Raw genomic sequence first — 26,666 nt, 5'->3', positions numbered from 1 at the left:
GAACTGCTAAAATTTTGATTTTTCATGCAGGGGGAAGCGGGGAGCAGCGGGGACCTCGGGCGAGGGGGGGGGGGGCAAGGCCATCCATACAGGATGCTCCTGCAACGTGTTTGTGTTTTGGGGTTTTTTTTTGTTGTTTTGACGTTTGTTGCATGCGCAGAGCAGCCAGCATAACGCTTGGCTGCTCTGCGCATGCTTTAGGGGCCGATTACCGACGGGGATTGCACCAGTTTAATGCATTGTACTTTACAATACCGTACCGAACATGTGCAACTTGTTTTTTTGGTGCATTCTTTGTTTTTTCAAATTCGTTAGGGACTTTTACATTTTAGATTTTTTTTACGTTTGGTTGATGCATCTGGGCCCAAGTTGGTGTCTAGGAGTTTGTTCACGAGTTGGTATAATTTCTTCGTGTCTTTGTAATCTGTCCCTATTTTAGTTTTATAGTACGATCTTTTGGTCTGTCTTATTGCGTATTTGTATTTTCTTTGTGATTGTTTCCATGTGTTGAGTGTGTGTTCGCCTTTTGTTTTTTTCCATGCTCGTTCGAGTTTCCTGGATTGTGAAGCTGTTTCTGAGATGACACTAGAATCAAAAAATTTTCTGTATGGTATTTTCTATTAGGAAATGTTCTAGCTTTTCTCTGAACTTTCTCTGTTAAGAACGGGGCTGTGTGTGTGTGTGGCGGGGGGGGGGGGGGGGGGGGAGTTTATGGATTCCGGAAATTTGTTTGGATTTAATACAGTGTGGGGAGCATATAGATGTTGAGGGGAGCATATAGATGTTGAAGGACAGTGACTCAATGAAGAGTGTAACCTTTTACACTCTCCCCCCTTGATGTAGGTTGTGCTTTCTGTATGCTGCACTGTTACTGTCAATGTACTTTGTTGAGGGTGGGGCAAAGATGGGCAGCTGCAGGTGGCACATTTTTCTCTTTCATAAAGTTGTCAGCCCTACTCTCCCACCCTTTATTCCTCTGTTTCCTTTGTTGTTCTCATTGTACAGTGTTCCCCAGGAGGCCTGCACTATCATCTCCGATCCAGACTGTCTCACTTCCCAGAAAACGCTCTGTGGGCCTGTGGAGCCATCACCCGACTGCCAGCTTGTCTTGCGCCAGGTCTTCAGTGACTCTGGGGTTTACTGTGTCAATGTCTCACTGACTAATGATGTCAGCCTGGTTATGGCCAGCACACAAGTCATCATTGGCAAAGGTGAGTTCCAGTATGTAGTGATACCATTGGAGTTCTCTAGTGTTAGGTTACCCTTTGACTGTCTGATAACATGTTATACTGAAATGAGGGGGTTCTTTTACCAAGCTGCAGTAAAAGGGGCCCTTCGCTAGCGGTGGGGGTGGTTTTTGCCACATGCGGAGCCCTTTTTACACGTCACGCCCCTTTTGGATCCTCATTCCGCCCCCTTTCCCCTCCCCCATCACATAGTCCCCTCCCCCGCGCCCCCCCATCACATACTCCCCTCCCCCCATCACATGCTCCCCTCCCCTTCCTTACCATCTTCCCTGGTGGTCTAGTGACATGTTCGGGGCAGGAAAGAGCCCCCTCTTTCCTGCCCGGAGCGCTGCCTGCCTTTGCCTACATCCTTCTCGGTCTCGGCTGGGGATTCAAAATGGTCGCCGAGAGTTGAAGCGGGTCTCTCTTCAATCAAAGTTCACTATTAAAGGATTTTTTTAAATGAAAAACTGTGTTCCCTTTTGTTCTTAAAGGCCCTTTGTGCTGTTATCATGGCATGACTCGTCATCAATATATGGAGAGAACTGCCGTAGGTGATAGAGACAATTTTTGAAGATTGTTTGAATTTGCGGGATCAGAGTGAATGATGAATCTAGCAGTATCCCAAGATTTTAGGGGGAGTTCATACTTCCCAGAAGGTATTTTGAAGTCAGGCATTTGTCCACTCGTGTTTGGTACCCAAAGAATCTTTGTTTTATTTGGGTTCAGGTAAAGTGTGTTGTCGTTTGCCCATTCCTGAGTTGCGGTCAGGCAGGCAGTCAGTTTACTCAGACCTGTGGGTAGATCTGGTTCAATGGGTATAAGTGGTTGCACACCAACAGCATAGATGCAGAATTTTGTGTCCATTGACCGAAGCAACTCAACCAGAAGCTTGAGGTAGATATTAAATAAAATGGGAGACAGTATGGATCCCTGTGGCACCCACCGTTCAGTACCCAAGGTAATGATGTGCTGTTGCTGAACAGAACTGATTGTTGTCTATCTGACAGATAGGATTTGAACCAAGTAGATACTGTGCCACTGATATCTGTTTCTGCTAGTCTTGTAAGCATGATATTCTGATCCACTGTATTGAAGGCTGGTCACACCTCTGCCTAGCAACTTTCTGGCTACGGCCACCGCCTTATCACACAGTTTCATCGCCTTCAGATCCTCAGATACTATCACCCCAAGATCCCTCTCCCCGTCTGTACATATCAGATTCTCACCGCCTAACACAATTGTCTCACGTGGATTTCTATTCCCTAAATGCATCACTTTGCATTGAATTTTAATTGCCAAACATTAGACCATTCTTCTAGCTTCTGCAGATCTTTTTTTCATGTTTTCCACTCCCTCCAGGGTGTCCACTCTGTTACAAATCTTGGTGTCATCCGCAAAAAGGCAAACTTTACCTTCTAACCCTTTGGCAATGTCACTCACAAATATATTGAACAGAATTGGCCCCAGCACCGATCCCTGAGGCACTCTACTACTCACCTTTCCCTCATCCGAAAACTCTTTCATTATTAAAATATTACATAAAGTTAGTTAATGATTGGGCTATGGCTAACTTTCTCAAATAGAACTCTCAAAAGGCCAATGGAAAGTTTCTTCAGAAGTGATTGCTCTACTCTCAGGTACTTCCCTAAAATTTGATGATAACTCCAGAGTTTTGGGAATAATTTTGGATTCTAAGTTATCTTATGAATATCAAAGAAATTCTTTTTTAACTTGTAGAAACTAAGGGCGATTAGAGCTTCACTGAGTCCATTAGGTTTTAGATTAATAGCTCAGGCAGTTCTAATGCCAATCCTGGACTACTGTAATTCATTATATTGTTCTATATACAAACAACTACAGAAGAGACTGATCTTTAAATTGGGCAAGTTTAGCGAGGTTAGTCCTCTTCTACATAATCTTCACTGGTTAAAATTGGAATCCCATATTTACTTAAAGTTGCTTGCTTAGTTTAAAAAAGATTTTATGGGTTAAATTCAGAAATGATAGATTTACTTTCATTTCTGATTAACAGGATCATCTGAGGGAAAGGGAAATGGGACTTCTGAGGTTTTTGCAACTACATTCAAAGCATTTTTACATAAATTCAGGTACTTATTTTGTACCAGGGGCAATGGAGGGTTAAGTGACTTGAACTCATTGCTTAGTTGAATATCCACAAACGTTGACTAGATAACACATCTATGTGAAGTTAGGTGTTGGCTGTCCCCCTGAGCACTAGACCAGTTGGTGGCCCTGGATCCAGTCATCCTAGTGCCAGCAGATTTCACATGAGTTTTGTGCATCTTTGGCCTGGAGCTCACATTTTTTTTTTTCTTTTATGACTCCATGTTTTTTTTCCTGGTTTCTGGCCCTGCTATAATTCCTGTCCTTTGTGTTCCAGGATCAGATGCCTCCCCTCTCACAGGGGCTGCCTGGGGGATCGCTGCGCTGTTGGTGGTTGGTGCACTGGTGGTGGTGGCCTATACCTACAGGTGAGCCTAGGATGTTATGCTGTAGATCACAGCAGGTGAGCAGTCCTGAAGTGTACAAGGGAACCTGTAGTCCCGCTGGAGTCATTCTCAATAGGCTGCCTAAAATTAGGTGGAAAAAGGCTGGCTGCTAAACATAAATTTGATACCGGCAATGTTGCACATAATTGTTGTTATACAATACTAGTGTAAGTCTGCATTTTAGCACTTGCACCAGGTCCAAGGCTGGTGTAAATGCTTGTACCTGACAATATTCTAGAACCTTTAGAGCCTAAGTGCTAGGCACACCCCTTGTCCGCCCATATCTCTCCCTCATCCACATCCCCTCCCCCCAGTACTTCCTTAGTAAAGAAATTATGCACTTACACCAAGATGCTCAAAACTCCTGCACTGTTCCAAACAGCACCAGAAAAATATCGCCAGATCAGCGCATCTGAACTACTCCCTAATGGTCAATGCTAATGAGATGCAAATTTAGGTGCGCTTATAGCATTGAGCATGAGAGTTGTTTAGAAGTTAGGGGGAGGATGGTGCCTTGCACATGCGCTCGAGAGTTGTGCGTTAAGCAGAGCTCTTCAGCACATGCCTAGAATGCCAGAAGGGGGAGGAGGAGGAAATCCAGTTCTTTTTTCTTGTACTCTTCATTCAGTTATTTCAAGATGTGGAAATAAGCTTTTAAACATTTCTTTCTTCACTGTCTACTCTCGACTCCTCCAAAGCAAAGTATGATGGGGTTTCATCCACTGATTAATTTCCCTGTCTGCACAACTTTGACGCTCCCTGCCTCGCTTCTTTCTTCCCTGCCACAAAAGTTTTTCAAGTTCTGGAAGGGAGATTGGCCAAGATGCCAACAACACCGGTCTCCCCATTCCTCTCACGGCTCAGCACAACCCTAATGCCAGCTCTGAGCTGGCGTAGAGTTGATCGCAGAAACAAAGGCGCCGACTCCGTGGGTGCTCGAGCACCCCAATATTTTGACCCACTGGAAGTTCCCTTCCCAGCCAGCCCGACTTGCCCGGTGCCCGCCCCCTTCTCCTTCAACAGTCCTCCGCCCTCACCTTCCTGCATGCCGCCCATAATTTAAAACTCATCTTACCTCGGGGTCCCGGCGGCAGCAGTGAAAGGCGAGCAGGCTCGGCGCTTCAGCCTTCCCTTCTCTCTCAGCTCTGGTCCCGCCCTCATTTCCTGTTTCCAGAAGGGCAGGACCAGAGCTGAGAGAGAAGGGAAGGCTGAAGTGCCGAGCCTGCTCGCTTTTCACTGCTGCCGCCGGGACCCTGAGGTAAAATGAGTTTTAAATTCTGGGCGGCATGCAGGAAGGCGAGGGCGGAAGACTGTTGTGGGAGAAGAGGTCAGGCTGGGGCTGGGACTGGCACTCGGCGGAGAGGGAGGCCTGGAACTTGAGGGAGGGAGGGGGGCCTGGAACTCAGAGGGAGGGAGGGGGGCCTGGAACTCAGAGGAAGGGAGGGAGGAGGCCTGGTACTCAGAGGAGAGGGAGGGGGGCCTGGAACTCAGAGGAAAGGGGGGGCTGAAAAGGGGCAGGTGGTGTTTGGGGCGAGTTACTAGACATGGAGGGAGGGGAGGGAGGAGAAATCGTTGGTCATGGAAGAGAGGGCAGGGGAGAGATGAGACTTGTTGGACCAGGATGGAGGGAGGGGAGGGCAGGGGAGAGAGGAGAATTCGCTAGACATGGATGAGAGGGGAGAGTAGAATTGCTGGATATGAATGGAGAAGAGGGCAGGAGAGAGAGGAGAATTGCTGGATATGAATGGAGGGGGAGAAGAGGGGGCGGGGAGGGGGGTAATGCACCACCTGTAAAAAAAAAAAAAAAATTTCAGCACCCCCAATCATTTTGAAAAGTTGGTTCCTATGCGCAGAAAGAGCACCCTTGTTTGAAATAGGTGGGATACAAATGCAGGATTGGATTAGATTAGACTGTTCTTTGCAAATAGAAATAAAACTGAGTGTGTCTAGGTAAACTGAAAGTCAAAGTTGCAGTAGGAATTCACTCTACACTAGGACTTCTGCGATATTCTGTACAAGGGTGGTTGACACATTGTACGCTAAAGCCCGATCATGGAGAGGAGGTATTCTTGTCACTGTGTGTGAATGAGGAGTCTGGTCTGCTTAGAGCCCCTCCCCACAGTTTTCTATCCTAGGACAATGTTTGCTGTTTGGTTACCACCCCAGATATGGCTGTAAGACATGACAGATAGGTGGATGACTCAAGGGCCAACACAATATGGACCAAATTCTATAAAGGGCACAAAAAAAAAATCCCTACGCTTAGTTCTAAAGTTAGACGTGGTTTATAGAATACATGTAGCGCCTGTTCCTGTGACTAAAATTTAGGTGCAACCATTTACACCAACTAAAACCTGGTGTAAAACTTCTATAAGTGCGTGTAATTTTTCAGGAACGCCTATAATCCTACTATGGCAATGTCCCTTTTGTGATCTACGCATTAGAATTTACGCACACCACTTTACAGGATATGTTTAGAAAGTTGTGCATATAAATTCTAATTAATGCTGATAATTGCTTGTTAGTGGCCATTTATTAGCGCTGATTAGTTTGTTAAGCAACTAAGTTGCACATACAAATCGACTACGTGCACAGATTTGCATGTGCAACTTGTCGCCGTTTATAGAATCCAGGAGTACATGCTTGATGTTCCTGTGCTAATCTTATTTCCAGTGCAGGAAGACTAGCAGGGGAAATAGTGTAAAACCATTGCTCTAAAAAGTAGTGCAGTAGGTATACAAAACACACGCAAATTGCTGTTTATTAAGTTACTCTGGCTGTAAAAAAAAAAAATCTATGCTAAATTCTAGTGCAGTGTTTTACTCATTTTGTAGAACTGAATCTATGTCTGTTCAAGTTTGCTGTAAAGGTGCAGCATGGGAGAATTTCCTCATTCCTCTGGCTTCCTAAGCACCAAAACATTCTTGTGGGCCCAACTCAGCTCCCAGGACCTATCACCCAAAGACTCCACGACTGACCCTTAGTGGTGGGCCCCTATCCCTACGCCTCATAAATAACCCTGGTAGTTCAAGTGGGTCTCCTCAACCTCCACCTCCCTCACCTCTGGGCAACAGGAGTGATGCATGCCCACTCACTTTTGCCTCCTAACTGCCATCTTGAAAAATGGTGGTGATTGACTCGGTGTGGTGCATTCTGGGACACACCATGTGGAGTCAGTCTGCTGAGATGTACTGCATGGTGCCAGGGCCTGCCATAAAATGGCAGTGCAGAGGCAGGAGTGGCCATCACTCCTGTCTCTCAAAAGGTACACGGGCTACAACACCTCTGACAGCTATTCTAATCAAGTATCTTTTATTATAAATTGTAAATCACCATATTCTCATATACTAAAACCCAATAACTTATCACTCATACCTGCCCAACCACACCACATTTATTCATACACAATATGTAACACAATTGTTAGTTATCAAAATTCAAATGCAAAAATCGTACGGATTGCAAAATTAGGGAGAACATAATCAAAGTTCATTACGTGATGTTTTTCTTGGGTCAGTATCTCAATGTTCTTATATATATATATATATATATATATATATATATATATACGGATCCAAACTTCAATTGTTGTTGTTCAATAATCCTTCAAACCAAAGATACTTGATTAGAATAGCTGTCACAGGTTTTGTAGTCTTTGACAGATTTTGTTACAGCTATTTTCAAATATATATCCCTTGTTTTGCTAGTTTGTGTAATACAATAAAAGGTGCACAGGGAGAGGGATAAGGGGTCCAGGGAGGGTGTGCCATTTGGACTACTATGGTTGTCTGTGGAGTTGGGGCGGGGGGAGGTCTGGAAGCTCCACATGAGCTAGCAGGAATGTTTTTTGGAAGCAGGAGCTGGAGGGGGAGGGAAAGGGGGCTGCAGAGATGGTTTGGGGGTCCCATTTGGGTAGGGTTACCATATGGCTCCAGAAAAATGAGGACGGATTGAGCCAGCCGGGTTTTACTGCCATTGCTTTCAATGGAAGTAATTGAGCCAGCTGGGTTTTACTTCCATTGCTTTCAATGGAAAGCAATGGAAGTAAAACCCGGCTGGCTCAATCCGTCCTCCTTTTTCTGGAGCCATATGGTAACCCTACATTTGGGCCACTGGGGATGTGGGTATTAGGAGTGTCCAGTGTAGGAGTGTGTGTGTGTGTTGGGGGGGGGGGGACTAGTATGTGTGCACATGGGCTCTGTCCTGCTAGTGTACATTTTTTGTGCTGGGTTTATTTACATACTACTTGGTTACTGTATCAGGGAGCTAAAGTTTTGCATTAGGCTGCCTTAGTACATAGCTAACATAAGCTTACTGCATCGACCCCTCTCTAAGGAAAGTGGTGAACACAACCACACACATGCCTAGAGAAAAAGTCTGCACATACAAGCAGTGCAGCCTTCTACTTTGTGGCTGCTCGACACCCGTTGCACCATAGGTGTCATTTCAATACGATTCAGGGTGCTGAACACAATAGAAATGATCTAATCCTGGTCGTAGCTGAAGGAGCTGGCTTGTGTGTGTGGGGGAGGGGCAGGTGCTGAGCGTGCACAGAGCTATGCTTGTCCCTGCATGCTGCTTGCACTTTTTCTAAGTCACAGGGAAACACTATACCATACTCACTATTTTAGAAGGATCAAACCATAACTACTTTTTTTTCTGGCAGGCACACACAGAAGTACTCCTCTCTCCCTACTGATGCAACCCAGCCGTCCACCAGAAGATGGATTATCCATCCTTCTCCTCTATTCCTCTTCTTTCGACAAATAGTGAGCCGCCCAATGAGTGGCGAGAGCCGCCCGTTGCTGCATGGGAGTTCTGTTTAATGCCTGCCCCCCATATTACATGATGAACCTCCTCTTCCTGATAGATTGAAACATCTGTGCTTCCAGGGTCCAGAGCAGCAGGAATTTCATGGTCAGGTTTCACAGGGCCAGAGAAAATGTCTGGCTTGGCTCTACTTTGTACACAGTTCAGCCCTGGAGTGGGGTTGGGGGATACAAGTCTTCCTTTCTTCTCTCCCTCTACATGACTGGTATATTTTCAGTCTGGGTCCCAGCTGCTCTCCTTCCTGTTGGTTTCCTACAACCTTCCTTACTCAATCGTTGGTTTACCAATGTTCTTTCACCTGCCAATAAAATGTCCAAGTTCTGGTTTCCGTGACTCTTTTTCTTTTCTGTTGGGTCAGTGCTTCACAGGACAGAGGTAAAAGCACTGCAAGGCCAGATGTGGGATTTTCAGAAGAATGAAAGTTGGTACAAATGTAATGCACATAGAACGAAGCTACTTCTAATGGGTACACCATGCACCTAGCTTGCATACATACATACTTTGTGCATTACATTTGTACTAGCTTTTGTTCTTATACTTTTATGTGGTCAACGAGATAAGGCACGTCTACCGAAACACGGCTGTGTCGAGCCTTTTGACAATTGACTTACATCAGCAATAAAGACCTGATTTGTTAGATTAGCCTTGGTTTTGTCTTTGTTGTGTCCTCAGTCCTCACCTCTACTGGATTTTCAGAAATAACATGGAGTGATGTCCCAGCAAGAGTTGCATCTGTGTTATAAGCTAGTAACATACAATAAATCCTGTTAGAATCAGTGTGGATGGGCATTCAAATCACTGGGAAGTCCCTAAGTGAATGAAGGACAGGATAAGATTAAGATATAGGGAAACTAGGCATGCCTAAAGGCCATATATTCAAAAAGACGTTTCTGTATAGCGGCTGCTGCAATACAGACAAATCCTCTATCCATGACATTTTAAACAGCAATATACAGGTGATATAGTTACTTGATGCTAGGGTTCACCTTAGGAGTCAGCACCCAAGAAAAAGATCTAGGTGTTATCGTAGATAGTACACTGAAATCTGCCCCCTGTGCAACAGTGGTCAAAAAAGCAAACAGAATGCTTGGAATTATTAGGAAAGGGATGGAAAATAAGACCGAGAACATTATAATGCCTCTCTGTATTGCTCCATAGTGTGAACTCACCTTGAGTATTGCACTCAATTCTGGTCGCCATATCTCAGAAAAGATATAGTGGAATTAGAAAAGGTTCAAAGAAGAACCAAAATGAGAAAGGGGTTGGAACTCCTCTCATATGAGGAAAGGCTAAAGAGGTTACAGCTTTTCAGCTTGGAAAAGACAGCTGAGGGGGAATATGATTGAGGTCTGCAAAATCCTTGCTGGTGTAGAATAGGTAAAAGTGAATAGATTTTTTGCTCTTTCAAAAAGTACAAAGACTAGGAAACACTCAATGAAGTTATATGGAAATACTTTTAAAACAAATAGGAGGAAATATTTTTTCACTCAACAAAGTTAAGCTCTGGAACTCATTAAGAGAAAATGTACTAACAGTGCTTCTGGGTTTAAAAAAGGTCTGGACTAATTTCTGGAGGAAAAGTCCATAGTCTGTTATTGACACAGACATTGGGAAGCCACTGCTTGCCCTGGAATTGGTAGCTTGGAATGTTGCCACAATTTGGGTTTCTGCCAGGTACTTGTGAACTGGATTGGCCACTGCTGAAAACAGGATACTGGGCTAGATGGATCACTGGTCTCACCCTGTATGGCTATTCTTATGTTCTTATGGACTGGATAATACCAGGATAGAGTGGGGGTGGAATGTGGACATTTGACCTATCTCTACAGCTAGCCAATGGTATTCAGCCACTATCCATATAGCTTGGTGGTGTGGAAGTGGATAAGATGTGGAGAGGGTAATTAATGTGTTCAATCAGGGCAATGTGGCAGCTTCGCGAGACTTCCAGGGAAGTCTTGCGAGACTCTCGTGAGGCTGCCGCTGGAAGTCTTGGCAGCCATTTAAAAAAAAAGCAGAGACAGCAAGAGGATCAGTGGCAGCGGGCAGGCAAGAGTGGGGATCGTTCCTGCCCCGAAGAAGCCACTAGACCACCAGGTGCGTTAAGGTATGTGCCAGGAGGGCACCCAGGGCTAGAGGGGAGGTTGATGGATGGAGTCGGGATGATAAAAAGTTGAAGCCATTTACTACTACTACTACTTAACATTTCTAGAGCGCTACAAGGGTTACGCAGCGCTGTACAAATTAATAACTAAGGACGGTCCCTGCTCAGAAGAGCTTACAATCTAAAGGACGAAATGTCAAGTTGGGGTAGTCTTGATTTCCTGAGTAGAGGTGTTGTGATTAGGTGCCGAAAGCAACATTGAAGAAGGTGGGCTTTGAGCAATGATTTGAAGATGGGTAGGGAGGGGGCCTGGCGTATGTGCTCAGGGAGTTTGTTCCAAGCATGGGGTGAGGCGAGGCAGAAAGGGCGGAGCCTAGAGTTGGCAGTGGTGGAGAAGGGTACTGAAAGGAGGGATTTGTCTTGAGAGCGGAGGTTACGGGTAGGGACGTAAGGGGAGATGAGGGTAGAGAGGTGAGGGGCTGCAGATCGAGTGCATTTTAGGTTAGTAGGAGAAGCTTGAACTGTATGCGGTATCTGATCAGAAGCCAGTGAAGTGACTTGAGAAGGGGGGGTGATATGAGTATATCGATCAAGGTGGAAGATAAGACATGCGGCAGAGTTCTGGATGGACTGAAGGGGGGATAGGTGGCTAAGTGGGAGGCCGGTGAGGAGTAGGTTCCAGTAGTCAAGGCGAGAGGTAATGAGAGAGTGGATGAGAGTTCGGGTAGTGTGCTCAGAGAGGAAGGGGCGAATTTTGCTAACGTTGTAGAGGAAGAAGCGACAGGTCTTGGCTATCTGCTGGATATGCGCAGAGAAGGAGAGGGAGGAGTCGAAGATGACACCGAGGTTGCGGGCAGATGAGACGGGGATGATGAGGGTGTTATCAACTGAAATAGAGAGTGAAGGGAGAGGAGAAGTGGGTTTGGGAAAACAATAAGTTCAGTCTTGGCCATGTTCAGTTTCAGGTGGCGGTTGGACATCCAGGCGGCAATGTCGGATAAGCAGGCCGATACTTTGGCCTGGGTTTCCGCAGTGATGTCTGGTGTGGAGAGATACAGCTGGGTGTCGTCAGCATAAAGATGATAGTGGAAACCATGAGATGAGATCAGGGAGCCTAAGGAAGAGGTGTAGATTGAAAAAAGGAGGGGCCCAAGGACAGATCCCTGAGGAACTCCAACAGAGAGCGGGATAGGGGAGGAGGACGAACCATGAGAGTGTACTCTGAAGGTACGATGGGAGAGATAAGAGGAGAACCAGGAGAGGACAGGGCCCTGGAACCCAAAGGAGGACAGTGTGTCAAGAAGTAGGTTGTGATTGACAGTGTCAAAAGCGGCGGATAGGTCGAGGAGGATGAGGATGGAGTAGTGACCTTTGGATTTGGCGAGGAACAGGTCATTGCATTTAGATAGTGCCGTTTCTGTTGAGTGTAGGGGCGAAAGCCGGATTGAAGCGGATCGAGGATGGCATGAGAGGAGAGAAAATCAATGCAGCGGCTGTGAACGGCGCATTCAAGTATCTTTGAGAGGAAGGGTAGGAGGGAAATGGGGCGGTAGTTGGAGGGACAGGTAGGGTCAATAGATGGTTTTTTGAGGAGTGGTGTGACCACAGCATGCTTGAAGGTGTCCGGGACAGTTGCACTGGAGAGAGGTTGAGTATATGACAGATGGTGGGGGTGATAGTAGGAGCGATGGTGCTAAGTAGGTTGGTGGGGATGGGGTCTGAGGAACAGGTGGTGGATTTCGAGGAGGAGAGGAGATGGATGGGCGGTTTCCTCTTCGGTGATATCAGGAAAAGAGGAGGAGGAGGCCTGGGTTGGTTGGTTGAGAGAGTGGGTTACAGGATGAAGAGGAGAAGGTTTGGTGGTGAATTCAAGGTTGATCTTCTGGACCTTGTCATGGAAGTATTTGGCCAGAGATTGAGGAGAGAGTGAAGGGGGGGTGGGAGCAGAGGGCACTTTGAGGAAGGAGTTGAGGGTGGCGAAGAGATGACGAGGATTAGAGCTGAGGGAATTAGTCAATTGGGTGTAATAGTCCTGTTTGGCGAGGAATAGGGAGGATTGGAAGGAGGATAGCATGAATTTGAAGTGAATGAAATCAGTATGGGTGCGAGATTTCTTCCAGAGGCGTTCAGCTGAACGGGCGCAGGAGCGAAGGTATTGGGTGCAAGGGGTCAGCCAAGGCTGGGGATTGGTACGCCTTGTGGGACAGGAGATGGACGGTGCAAGGGTGTCTAGAGCAGAGGAGAGAGTGGCATTGTAAGTGGAAACAGCTTTATCAACAGATTCGGAGGACATGATGGAAGGGAGGAGATCAGAGATACTAGAGGATAAGGTGAGGGGGTCTACAGCCTGGAGATTTCTGGAAGTAGTATTTAGTGTTGGGCGAGAATGAGGGGGAGGGTGCTGAAGTGTGAATGTGATTAGGTGATGGTCAGAGAGAGGAAGAGCTGATACGCAGAAATTGGAGGGTGAGCACGTAGAAGAGAGGACGAGATCAAGACAGTGGCCAGATTTGTGAGTAGGGGTGGAGGAGCTCAGTTGGAGGTTGAAGGAGGAGGTAAGAGTAAGGAACTGAGAAACATATTAGGCGTTTGTTTTCCCTTCCTCACGCAACGGCCATCGCTGTACACTCAAAACAAAGCAAGCAAACCTATGAGCTGCTGCATTCATGTTGTTGTTCTTTATTGTTGGTGGTATTTTTATTTAATCTAACTTATACTTTCAAACATACTGGCTTATGCAGCATATGGATGTACACAGAAGTATAATAATAGAATAACTTTTCATAGGTAGAGTAGTAATTTGTTATAAATCATAATCAGTGTGCCATTTGGAGGAGCTGGATATAGGGACACCCTAGCAATGTTATATTCATGCAGAGATTAATTTCCCCCCTGGTACAGGGCCACTAAAACAGACATCATGTTATGAGAATCAGGTGCTCTTCAGAATTTCCATCTATTTATTTATGACATTTATAACTCACATTAAACATGAATTAGGTTGAAACCTGGGAGCATTTAAAATCTTTTTTTTTTCCTGTGCTTACATCAAAAGAAAAAGATGGCATGTAGGAACTTGCTCCTTTTGTTTTATGTATTGCAGTGGTATATTATACAAATGCACTTGCCTTTTTTATTACTACTTTTTCACAGAGAGGTACTGAATAATTAGAGAAGGGCTTCCTTCATGCAGAGTTTTAGTCCAGCATCAGTCTAAATGTGCCAACATTGTCCAGTTCAGCACACTATTAGCTGCTAAGTTCATACAAAGTTAATTATGTTCAGTAGAAAATAAATCTGTTGCCTCAGGCTGCTTGCTATGTGAATATTCGATTGTTTCATTATTGTACCAAGTATTACATATTAAGGGCATTTGCTTTAAACTTTGTTTTAAATCATTTAAGCAGTCCTTACATGCACAAAGTTTTGCTTTATAAACCCAAAAGTGAATCCTAAGGGTGGCTGAACAATTAGGTATAAACTGTGTTGTTTCTGACTTTATTTGTTTTGGAATTTGGACTGCTTTGGGTCCTGTGCTGATCTGTACATCTTAACAGAGTATGGAAGAAAATGATTTATGTTACTTTTAATAGTATTTTTGCTGCTTATAGAATTTGGCTTTCTTGGGGGGGTCAAGGTGACTGTGGCACAGTAAGGGCTGGGCCAGGAGTTGAGATGGAGATTACTGGCGGTGGGGACGGGTTAGATTTCTGTCCCTGTGCAACTCTCTAGAACAGACACCTTTTGCAAACAACAAATACAAAAAAACAAAGAAAGAGGAGCAATCACTGATGTTCCAACTCAGGGATATTTATTAATAAACCAAAAACATAATCTAAACACCCTAGAGATGATACAAGTAGAAAAGCGAAGAGATAGCCCTGCTGCGTCTAAAAGGATGGTAGGGCTAAAGCACCCCAGTGGCTTAGCAAGCCAGCTATTAAAAGCGTCCTGAAACTGATGTGTTTTTTAAAATAAACCTTAAACGAAGAAAGGGAAGGCTCTTTACGCAAAAGTATAGGCAAAGTGTTCCAGAGAGTAGGTCCCACCACATTAAACTTCAGCTTCTGAAATGTCTGGGAAGGTATTACTCGAAGTGAGGAACAGTCAATAAGGACTGTTGCGTGCAGGCAAAAAGTGGCATGTTATGGGTGGGGAAATGGGCGTATCATGGGTGTTCTGAAATTTACGCACATAGTTATAAAATATGACCCAGTGCGCCTAAATCTACGTGCAGGGATTTGTCCTGTCTGTCCTAATTAGATTGTAGTAAGCTCTGTCGAGCAGGGACTGTCTCTTCATGTTCAAGTGTACAGCGCTGCATAAGTCTAGTAGCACTATAGAAATGATAAGAACTAGAAGGTTAACAAAAAATAAGGGAATCCTGTACAAACGGTCTTAGACCAAAAGCAGCATTTTGTATAATATGTGTTGTTCCTCTGGCAGCCAGTGTTTGGCTTGTAACAGTGGGGTCACATGATCATATTTCGCAGCATGGAAAAGTAACTTCACAGCCACGTTCAACTGCAGTCATTTGATCTCTCTCTGACAGATGCCTTGGAGGAAAATGTTACAGTAATCTATGTGTTGAATAACTAAAGCATGAATTACAACATGCAGCACATTTTGGTTGAGCAAATGCTTGACTGAGCGTACCTGTCTTAGCCGGAAAAAAAACAGGCTCTGACAACTAATGAAATATGATCCTCAAAGCAGCACACCTAGAACCCAGATGGTATCACTGGGCTGTAAAGATACCTTATTAAAATTTAGAGTGGGCAACGGGGATAATGGGTGGAATTTATTAAAGATTTAATTTAGGACAGTTAAAATAGTTTAATTGCTTTTTTTGTTGTTGTGTATTTGTTTCTTCAAGGACAAGAAGGACAGCAGTATCCTTACGCTTTAGTGATGTCATCCCGATGGAGCCTGTTGCAGATGCAGGACAGCACACTGTATCAAGAAGCTTTTGGCAGTGGCTCCACCAAGCATGCATGTCAGACCCTCAGTCTATTATTTTTCACGGAGCAGGGAGGTCACAACTGGTCGATCTCTCCCTCAGTGCTCTTTTTTTTGCTAGATTTGTGTCTTCCCATAAGGGTATCTTTGATTATTTTCTTAATTTTTCTCATATTTTTTGTTCCGTTCCTTTTATTTTTTTTTAGTCTGTTTCGGCACTTTTACGTTTTCTTTGATTTTCACAGCTCCCAAGGTCCTCTTAGGTCAGAGCACCAAGCTCAATTGGAGGTAAGCCCATTTTTGGTCTCATCATTGAGGCTTTTGATTTAGCCAGTGTTCCTTTTGCCATGCCCCAGAAGACCCCCAGTGGCTACAAGGATGCACCCAGTGCAATCAAGTGATTTCTAGCACTGACACACATAATTGGTATGTAGGGTGTCTGGGCCTTGACCATGACCCATCTGTATTAAATACATAAATATTGCCATACTGGGACAGCCCAGTATCCTGTTTCCAACAGTGGCCAATCTAAGTTACAAGTACGTGGCAGGATCCCAAAACAGTACAATACATTTATGCTGCTTATCCTTGAAATAAGCAGTGGATTTTCCCCAAGTCCATTTTAATAATGGCTTATGGACTTTTCTTTTAGGAAGCTATCCAAAACTTTTTAAAACCCCGCTAAGCTAACTGCTTTTACTACAGTCTGGCAAAGAATTCCAAAGTTTAATTACACATTGAGTGAAGAAATATTCTCTCCAATTCATTATAAATTTACTACTTTGTAGCTTCACTGTGTGCCCCCTAGTATTTTTTTGGAAAGCGTAAACAAGCGATTCATGTCTACCCATTCCACTCCACTCATTATTTTATAGACCTCTATCTATGTTTAAAAATGCAGAAAAGTTTACTTGTCCTGTATAAAAAAAACTGCTTGAGTACAACTCGGAGTCTGGCTTGAAACCCAACTCTGTAACAGTGCACCTTTCTGAAGTCAGTGCTCATCACCACTGTGTAGGGGACGAGTCCATCACTGTTCAGCCTCTAGTTGCTCGCTTCATGAGAGGTTTGATATAGATCAAGCTCACTGTCAAACCTACAACTGTGTCATGGGATCTCAATGTCATCCTTACCCAGCTGAAAAAAACCTCCTTTTGAGCCACTAGACTCCCGTCATCTGAAGTGCCTGACCTGGAATATCTTTTTTTTTTTTTTTTTGTGGTGGTCACTTCAGCTTATAGTCAATGAGCGTCAGGCCCTAGTAGCTAATCCACCTTACACTAGATTCCATAGTTCTCTGCACGCATCCTAAGTTTCTTCCTAAGGTGGTGTTGGAGTTCCACCTTAACCAGTCAATTGTCTTGCCAACATTCTTTCCAAAACCTCAAGCCCATCCGGCAAAAGTGCACTTCATACCCTCTTTCTCTCAGGTTGGGCTGACTCTTGAGGGCCATATCATGAGCCATGGCTGTGCTGGTAACCCACTTGAAGTCGGCCTCCATTGAGAAGATTTGCAAGGTTGCGAAATGGTCTTTGGTCCACACATTCAACATCTCCTTACTGCCTTGAACAGAATACCTGATGCAATAATCAGTTTGGCCAGACAATCCTTCAGAATTTGTTTGGTGTCTAGAATCCAACTCCACCCTCCTAGGGCCCCATTTTATTCTGTTCCAGGCTGCACCTCCACAACCACTTTGTATATAATGTTAATTGGATTCAAGTTAGTCTTGCCATAGCGAGACTCTGTTGTCCTAGTGTTGTTGTTGTCAGTGAGCCTGGTAGCTAGGGATTCCCAAGTGTAAGGATACTGCTGTCTAGCTTGTGCTTGGAGAAAGTGAAGTTACTCACCTGTAGCGGATGTTCTCCGAGGACAGCAAGACAGGTATCCTTATACCCCTCCCACCTCTCCTTGGAGCTGCTTCTTTATTTTTAGCTGTTTTATGTTACTGAGGGTCAAGTGCTCATGCTTTGGGTGGGAAGGCACTCTTGTATGTGCAGCGAGGCCACCAAAAGCATCTTAAAAATGCAGTGCACTGGGCAGTGTCCACACCGGCTCCTTTGGGATGACATCACCTATGTGTATGGATACCTGTTCTGCTGTCCTCAGAGAACACTTGCCACAGGTGAGTAACTTCACTATATATTACACTCCCACACAAATGAGGACAATTTCCAAAAGTTGTTTATCCAGGTAAATGGGTTATTTGAAAATTGCCTGTAGTATTGTGTTCAGTTTTGGAGGCCATGTCTTACTAAGGATGTAAAAAGAATTGAAGTGGTGCAAAGAAAAGGTTCAAAGATGGTATGGGATTTGCGTTACAAAAGGTATGAGGAGAGACTTGCTGACCTGAACGTGTATAACCTGGAGGAAAGGAGAAACAGGGGTGATATGATGCAGACGTTTGAATATTTGAAGGGTATTAATCCGCAAACAAACCTGTTCCGGAGACGGGAGGGCGGTGGAACTGGAGGACATGAAGTGAGATTAAAGGGGGGCGACCTCGTGAAAAATGTCGGGAAGTATTTTTTCACGGAGAGAGTGGTGGATACTTGGAGTGCCCTCCTGCAGGAGGTGGTGGAGATGAAAATGGTAACGGAATTCAAAAATGCTTGGAATAAACATAAAGGAATCCTGTTCGGAAGGAATGGATCCTCATAAGCTTAGCGGAGATTGGGTGGTAGTACCGGTGGTTGGGAGGCGTGGCTAGTACTGGGCAGACTTTTACGGTCTGTGCCCTGAAAATGTTAGATACAAATCAAGGTCAGGTATGCATATAAAGTAGCGCATATGAGTTTATCTTGTTGGGCAGACTGAATGGACCGTACAGGTCTTTTTCTGCCGTCACCTACTATGTTACTTTCTGCAGTTAAAAGTATGCATTGATACTTTGAGTTTCTGTAGTTTTTAGGATTTATTATTTTGCTTTGGTTAGAACTGGTCTTTGCTGCCCTCAGAAGCTAGTGCCCTAAGTGACTGCCCAGCCTTGCCTGATGGTTGGGTCGTCCCTGCTGATAAACCACCTGCCGCCACAAAGAAGTGGTAGTTGGGGAATGGGGGAGGGAATCAGAGCTCACCTCCTCCAGTCAGAAAGAAGGATCAGTCTTACCTGCTGCTTCCTCCTCTGTCAATATTCCTGAGTGTTTAAAAATATTTGAAGATTAAACTGAACGTTAAAATGGGAGGCATTAGGTGCCAACTTTTCAAAAAGACTGGGGATGGTAAATACAAACACAAATGATCCTTTCCTGGACACAGTGAAGAAGTTTGCTCAATTTGGGGGTGGGGGGGGGGGGGTGCTCAGCACCCACTGCACACAGGGCTCCTATGATGGAAGACCCAGCTCATTTGTTTGCCTAGAGCCCCCCCTCCCCTTCTCAGATAAGTCCTGCCCTGCTGGAGGGGTTAGAGCAGAACTATCTCCACTGAGATACATTAGCGCATAGCCATAAAATCACAAAATGGAAAATCAGCCATTTTCCGGCTGTGGTATAAGGGTGCGCTAAGCCCATTTTTTGACGCAGCTTTGTAAAAGGGCCTCTGAGTGAATTATACATTTGTTGAAACAATTAGCTATAAACTTTAACCCACAGATTTTATTGAAAGTTTTTTTTTTGGGTGGGTGGGGTGGGGGGGGATTGGCATTTACATTTAAAGAGTATTGTGGGACACTAGAGTGGTCATTACTGTTTAAACTTTTGGAATGAACCCTATTGTTTCAATTGAGTTTTACACCATTCTGTATGAATTATGGGATTTTTTTTTGGTCCTATGATTGTTGTTTTTCCTTTGAAGTGTGGGGATTTGAACACGAGAATCTATTTTCCTCCCATTTTTTTTAAATTAAAACTTGTAGCTGATTGTTTCAGCCAGTGTGTAATTTATTCAGTCAGCTAAGCAGAACATTTTGTTTTTGGAAAGGCGTGGAATGACTCCCAGATAGAAAAGGGGCAAAGAGAGAGATCCTACATGTTTTTGGAATAAATAGCCTATAAATCATTGCAAAAGGCTTCCCTTCAAATCTGTGCTGTCTGCTGGACACATTGGCCAAACATAGACACTATGGGTCAGAGCTGTTTCACCAGTGAAATCATGGTTTCAGATTGCATCTGGAACAGAAATGTACAGGACCAGCTGTGCTCTTATTGCTCAAAGGACTCCTTTGCTCTCTGGGCAAAACTACTACAATTCCAGGGTCAGGTTTCAATGCACAGCCTCATTCTTAAATCACATGCATGCCAACACACCTTGTACATACTCACTGGGCCCAATATTCACAAGCATTCATGCAATCAGCAGCAGGTGTCACCCACATACTGTAAGTGATTTCTGAAAACTGCTGGTACTTTTATAGATTACATTTGGCCATGTAAGCTGCTATATTGCCACACATATGTTTTAGTTTGGGTGAAGATTTGGGGCAGGGCTAAACATTCTCCAAAGAGCAGTAAAATTCAGCCACTATTCATCTAACTATTGCGTTACAGTTTGAACACAGAAATAACTTATTAGATGGTTATTGTAAGAAAGGCATTTGTAATTCCTGTCATACATGGTGTGTCCTAGATCTGGAACGAGGTTCATGGCTGACAGAAGCATTTCAAAGGCAGGAAAACACAAGATAATTCAAGCCCAAGGAACATCAGAATAATACTCGCCTCACACTGGAAGGCATTTTCCACCAAATTATCCTAATCTCGCACACTAACATAAAATTTAAGCATTGATGTCCAGAAGAAATGAGGTATTTAGGGCTGGCCTGTAGTTGTACTGGGTTGAAAGTCATGAATGACATGTGGTTGACAGCAATGCACCCTCTCCCCCCTCCCTCAGGGCTGAATGCTGTACGTACATGTGAAAACCCAAATAAAAGGGAGAAAAATTGTTACCAGTAAACTGAAAGTGACAGAGCCTACAGCAAAATATCTATCTGGGCAGGGGAAGAGAGAGTGTGTTTGTGTGTGTGGGGGGGGGGGGGGGGGGGGGGAGAGGCTGAGAAAAGCACGGCCAGCTACATTTTCTTGATGGCTGTGAATTCGAAAAGTGGTGTCGTTCTAAACCATGGCAAGTCTCCACATGGAATTTAAAAAACAGAGCATCCACTTTGCAAGAATTACAGCTGCTGCCTGTTTTTCCCGTTGCTTGTGAGGGGAGGATCCCAAATCCTTCCAGGGTACACATCTCCTGATCCTGAAGAGAGGATCTCAACTCCTTCCAGGGTCAGATCTCCTGGTGCTGAGGAGAAGATCCCAGCTCCTTCCAGGGGCAGATCTCCTGGGGGTGAGGGATGGGTCCCAGCTCTTGCCAGGAGAGATCTTCAGAATAATAATTGGATACAGTCTGCTCCCTCCTTGCTGAATGTGAAGTAGCAGAAAGGTGCCTGTGTGCCTTATTTGAGGGAGAAGAAGCTGGAAGACCGTGGGGGAGGAGCCATTATCATTGGAGCCTGGTTCTTGTGAGTTATTTTAATCTGAAAAAGAAGTTTTTTGGATAGAGAAAGACATACATTAGGATTTTTTTTTTATTTATTTTGAGGAAGGAAAGTCACAGTATAGATTCATTAATAAACTTCTTCAGGTGTGTAAGACACATAGTATAAGAGACCCAAGGGTGGAGGAGGGCAGTCACAGAACAGTGCCGTGAGCAAAGGGTGTTTTCTGTTTTCCCCCATTCACTTTTGGGTTCACATGCTTGCAGCCTTCCAGTGTGCCCTCTTTTTCCCCCTTCCCACTGTTAGGCTATCATAAAGGGTTGTCAAGAAGGGTGCCCATCAGCACATGCCCTTTTACGATGAGTATGTCAGCCCTTCATTTGGAGAATAGCACACTAATACTAAGACACGGAGTTACCTTGTTCCAGGAAGGGAAAAGGATATTACATTACGAGATCAGGGAAGTCTCATTACAAGGGACTGATGCCCTAAAAATGTATAAGATATGAGCCCAATATGCATGATCCCCCTGTAGATGTATAGTGCTGTGTACATATAGTAACATTACAGGAGCGATACGTTGTAGTAATGAGAGATTTTGAGCCCAGATGGCAAGATCCCCTTGACAGGTCCTACGAACAGAAGGCAAGAGACACCGGTCACAGTGGGCAGACTGCCCCTGACAGATCCTGAACTCAGCGGACTGTCTCCTCTGTATCTCAGAGGGATTGAGGTGAATGCCTCTTACCGTGCAGGGTGGCTGCATCCAGGGCTCTCCATCGATCTGCATGGGGAGGTGTTTGAGTGTCCTGTGAAAACAGTGGTAATGAAAGCATTACAAGCAGAGAAACAGGTGTCAGATGGGAGTATTCTCCTCCTGAAATGGCAGTCTGAACATACATTACTCATGCTACACATGAGGAGTTGAAAGGAGCTTGCAGACGTTCAAGCTCCTACCACATGAGGTTCATACATAAGTCAACTCACATTCACCTCCTCTCCCACCATGGTAGAACTCAACAGTATCACTGCAGCTGTGGAGAAAAGCACCAGACAGAGACCTGCAGCATTCACTGGATGAGACCAGCATTTGCCCCCAGTTTGTGTGTACACGGGGCTGATATGCATTTGTAGTCCAGCTGTATTTTGAACTACCAGTTGCCACTCAACCTGCCTACTAGCCAATCACCTGACTGACTGACTACCACCCACCCTTACACCTGCCTTCATCCCAGCCCATCTTCCTACCAACTCATCACTCCCAACTCATCACTCCCTGCCCAACTGCTCACCCTCACCTGCCTGTCTCCCAGCCCACCCACCTGCCCTGTGAACACCTCAGTCACTACTCATGGCCCCCATTCACATCCTATTCCTTGCCCTGTCCCTCCCTAATCTTTTCCCCCTCCCACCGCTGTATACCACACGATCTCACTACCCATCCCTGTCCTCTTCCGTCCTGCTCACTACTGCAATACCCTACCTACCCCTGTACTCCACCACCTCACCATCCCTACTGTCGTCCTCCTCCTTCCTAGCTCTGAACCTTCAACACCTCCTTCCTGCCATGAACCCTTCCCCTTTCCTCCTAAGCGCATCCCGTCTTCGTCGCCTTCGTCGCCCTTCCTCACCCACCCTTCTCTGCACTCTCTTGCTCCTTCTGCTATCCGCGGGTGACATCAACCCCAACCCAGGTCCCCCACACCTGTCCTCGTCCTCATCTCATCTATGCAAACGTCCCCACAATTTCTCCAATCTCATCTCTATTCCCCTCCTCCCCCCTCCTCCCTCCCCTTCTCGTGCACCCTGTGGAACGCCCACTCGATCTGCAACAAACTTCCCTTCACCCACGATCTCTTCATCTCCCATTCCCTTCAACTGCTCGCCCTAAATGAAACCTGGCTCACCCCTGACGACTCTGCCTCAATCGCAGCCCTATGCCACGGTGGTTATCTTTTCTCCCATTCGCCCCGCCCAACTGGCCGCGGTGGCGGCGTCGGGCTACTACTTTCCCCCTCCTGCAGTTTTCAACCTCTCCACCTACCTCAGTCTCACTGCTTCTCATCCTTTGAAGTTCACTCCATCCGTCTATTCCACCCATTGCCACTCAGAGTTGCAGTCATCTACCGCCCCCCTGATAAATCCCTCCCTTCCTTCCTTACCGACTTCGATGCCTGGCTCTCCGTTTTTCTTGAGCCCTCATCCCCATCCCTCATTCTTGGTGACTTCAACATTCACACTGATAACCCATCCGACTCTTATGTTTCTCAGTTCCTCACTCTTACCTCCTCCTTCAACCTCCAACTGAGCCCCACAACCCCTACTCACAAATCTGACCACTGTCTTGATCTCTGCCTCTCTTCTACTTGCTCACCGTCCAATTTCTGCGTTTCAGCTCTTCCTATCTCTGACCACCACCTAATCACATTCACACTTCAGCACCCTCCGCCTCAATCTCGCCCAACACTAACTACTACGTCCAGAAATCTCCAGGCTGTTGACCCCCCCCCCCACCTTATCCTCTAGTATCTCTGATCTCCTCCCTTCCATCATGTCCTCCAAATCTGTTGACATAGCTGTCTCCACTTACAATGCCACTCTCTCCTCTGCTCTAGACACCCTTGCACCGTTCATCTCCCGTCCCACAAGGCGTACCAATCCCCAGCCCTGGCTGACCCCTTGCACCCGTTACCTTCGCTCCTGCGCCCGTTCGGCTGAACGCCTCTGGAGGAAATCTCGCGCCCACACTGACTTCATTCACTTCAAATTCATGCTATCCTCCTTCCAATCCTCCCTAGTCCTCGCTAAACAGGACTATTACACCCAACTAACTAACTCCCTCAGCTCTAACCCACGTCGTCTCTTCGCCACCCTCAATTCCCTCCTCAAAGTGCCCTCCGCTCCCACCCCCCCTCACTCTCTCCTCAATCTCTGGCCGACTACTTCCGTGACAAGGTCCAGAAGATCAACCTCGAATTCACCACCAAACCTTCTCCTCCTCTTCAGCCTATAACCCACTCTCTCAACCAACCTACCCAGGCCTCCTTCTCCTCTTTTCCTGCTATCACCGAAGAGGAAACCGCCCATCTCCTCTCCATCTCGAAATCCACCACCTGTTCCTCAGACCCCATCCCCACCAACTTACTTATCACCATCACTCCTACTATCACCCCCACCATCTGTCATATCCTCAACCTCTCTCTCTCCACTGCAACTGTCCCGGACACCTTCAAGCATGCTATGGTCACACCACTCCTCAAAAAACCATCACTTGACCCTACCTGTCCCTCCAACTACCGCCCCATTTCCCTCCTACCCTTCCTCTCCAAGATACTTGAACGCGCCATTCACAGCCGTTGCATTGATTTTCTCTCCACTCATGCCATCCTCGATCCGCTCCAATCCGGCTTTCGCCCCCTACACTCGACAGAAACGGCACTATCTAAGGTCTGCAATGACCTGTTCCTTGCCAAATCCAAAGGTCACTACTCCATTCTCATCCTCCTCGACCTATCCGCCGCTTTCGACACTGTCAATCACAACCTACTTCTTGACACACTGTCCTCCTTTGGATTCCAGGGCTCTGTCCTCTCCTGGTTCTCCTCCTATCTCTCCCACCGTACCTTCAGAGTACACTCTCATGGTTCGTCCTCCTCCCCTATCCCGCTCTCTGTTGGAGTTCCTCAAGGCTCTGTCCTTGGGCCCCTTCTTTTCTCAATCTACACCTCTTCCTTAGGCTCCCTGATCTCTTCTCATGGTTTCCACTATCATCTTTATGCTGACGACACCCAGCTGTATCTCTCCACACCAGAAATCACTGCGGAAACCCAGGCCAAGGTATCGGCCTGCTTATCCGACATTGCTGCCTGGATGTCCAACCGCCACCTGAAGACTGAACTTATTGTTTTCCCACCCAAACCCACTTCTCCTCTCCCTTCACTCTCTATCTCAGTTGATAACACCCTCATCGTCCCCGTCTCATCTGCCCGCAACCTCGGTGTCATCTTCGACTCCTCCCTCTCCTTCTCTGCGCATATCCAGCAGATAGCCAAGACCTGTCGCTTCTTCCTCTATAACATTAGCAAAATTCGCCCCTTCCTCTCCGAGCACACCACCCGATCTCTCATCCATTCTCGCCTTGACTACTGCAACCTACTCCTCACCGGCCTCCCACTTAGCCATCTATCCCCCCTTCAGTCCATTCAGAACTCTGCCGCACGTCTTATCTTCCGCCTTAACCGATATACTCATATCACCCCTCTCCTCAAGTCACTTCACTGGCTTCCCACCAGATACCGAATACAGTTCAAGCTTCTCCTACTCACCTACAAATGCACTCGATCTGCAGCCCCTCCTTACCTCTCTACCCTCATCTCCCCTTACGTCCCTACCCGTAACCTCCGCTCTCAAGACAAATCCCTCCTTTCAGTACCCTTCTCCACCACCGCCAACTCTAGGCTTCGCCCTTTCTGCCTCGCCTCACCCCATGCTTGGAACAAACTCCGTGAGCCCATACGCCAGGCCCCCTCCCTACCCATCTTCAAATCATTGCTCAAAGCCCACCTCTTCAATGTCGCCTTCGGCACCTAATCACTTCATCTCTTCTCAGGAAATCTCATCTACCCCAACTTGACATTTCGTCTTTTAGAATGTAAGCTCTTCTGAGCAGGGACCGTCCTTATTCGTTAATTTGTACAGCGCTGCGTAACCCTTGTAGCGCTCTAGAAATGTTAAGTAGTAGTAGTCTTACTTCCTGCATAACTCTAAGCTCATTGGTTCCCCTTGCTCACACTCAGCAGGGCTTGTCTGGTCCCTCCTCCTTCCACCATCACATGACCTTCACTTATTGGCCCTGGTCTCTGGCTTCATGCCTGTGAGGTAGGGTTGCAGGCAGGGGAGAGAGGAGAATCGCTGGGTGGCTGGGCAGGGGAGAGAGGAGAATCACACACACTCTCTCTCTCACAGACACACTCGCACCCAGTCTTACTCTCTCTCTGTCACACACACACACTCGCACATTCACTCTCTCTCTCTCACACAATCATTCTCACACACACTCTGTCAAACATACACACTCCAAGGAAAACCTTGCTAGCGCCCGTTTCATTTGTGTCAGAAACGGGCCTTTTTTAACTAATGTTATCATAATTTCTATTTCCTCCATATATATTTGTCTCTCCATGTTTCTCTCTAAAGCTTCTCTCATCTCATTTTCTTATATTCTTACTCCTTCCTCCACTCCTCACCTTCATATCTGTTCTTTCCACCATAACCTCCCTTTTCCTCAACAGTTCTTTTTGAAGTTCAACACAATTCTGTCTGCAGCTTTTGTCTCCCTGCGTGCTCTTCCTTCTCCCAGATCATGTCTCCTTCTGCTAGCAACCTTGTCCCACCTGCTCATGCTCTCCCTCTTACCCTCACAGCTTGTGTCTACTCTAGTCTTTTCCCACAGCTCCACTATCAGTCCCTGTCCCTATCACCCAGCCCCTTTACAGCTCCTTTCTGCTTCTTCCGACATTTCTCTCTTCCAGCCAGTAAACCCTTTAAATTCCGTCACCCTTCCTAGCCCCCTTTATTCTAGTCCCCTTTATTCCTCCTAGTACTT

General features: G+C 45.9%; 2 protein-coding genes across 3 annotated transcripts in view; one reads left to right on the top strand and one right to left on the bottom strand.

Annotated features, from left to right (window-relative positions):
- The window catches only part of PMEL (premelanosome protein), a 52,787-nt gene extending 43,890 nt beyond the window's left edge, over nucleotides 1-8,897 (top strand). For both annotated transcript variants that reach the window (XM_030196739.1, XM_030196738.1), the window contains 3 exons: nucleotides 1,006-1,211; nucleotides 3,631-3,721; nucleotides 8,406-8,897. In XM_030196739.1, coding sequence (XP_030052599.1) covers nucleotides 1,006-1,211; nucleotides 3,631-3,721; nucleotides 8,406-8,565 — 457 coding nt within the window. In that variant the 3' untranslated portion in view covers nucleotides 8,566-8,897. The remainder of the gene's footprint in view (nucleotides 1-1,005; nucleotides 1,212-3,630; nucleotides 3,722-8,405) is intronic.
- Nucleotides 8,898-19,265: 10,368 nt separating this feature from the next.
- Nucleotides 19,266-26,666, bottom strand: part of DGKA (diacylglycerol kinase alpha) — a 90,201-nt gene continuing 82,800 nt past the window's right edge. The window contains exons 23-24 of the mRNA XM_030196737.1: nucleotides 21,810-21,870; nucleotides 19,266-21,100 (exon numbers count right to left, since the gene is read on the bottom strand). Of these exons, the coding sequence (XP_030052597.1) occupies nucleotides 21,020-21,100; nucleotides 21,810-21,870 (142 nt within the window). The 3' untranslated portion in view covers nucleotides 19,266-21,019. The remainder of the gene's footprint in view (nucleotides 21,101-21,809; nucleotides 21,871-26,666) is intronic.

Source organism: Microcaecilia unicolor, chromosome 3 (genome assembly GCF_901765095.1).
Source record: "Microcaecilia unicolor chromosome 3, aMicUni1.1, whole genome shotgun sequence".
NCBI classification, from domain to species: Eukaryota; Metazoa; Chordata; class Amphibia; order Gymnophiona; family Siphonopidae; genus Microcaecilia; species Microcaecilia unicolor.
The sequence above is the reverse complement of the archived record's forward strand: the minus strand, read 5'-3'. Positions and strand labels throughout refer to the sequence as shown.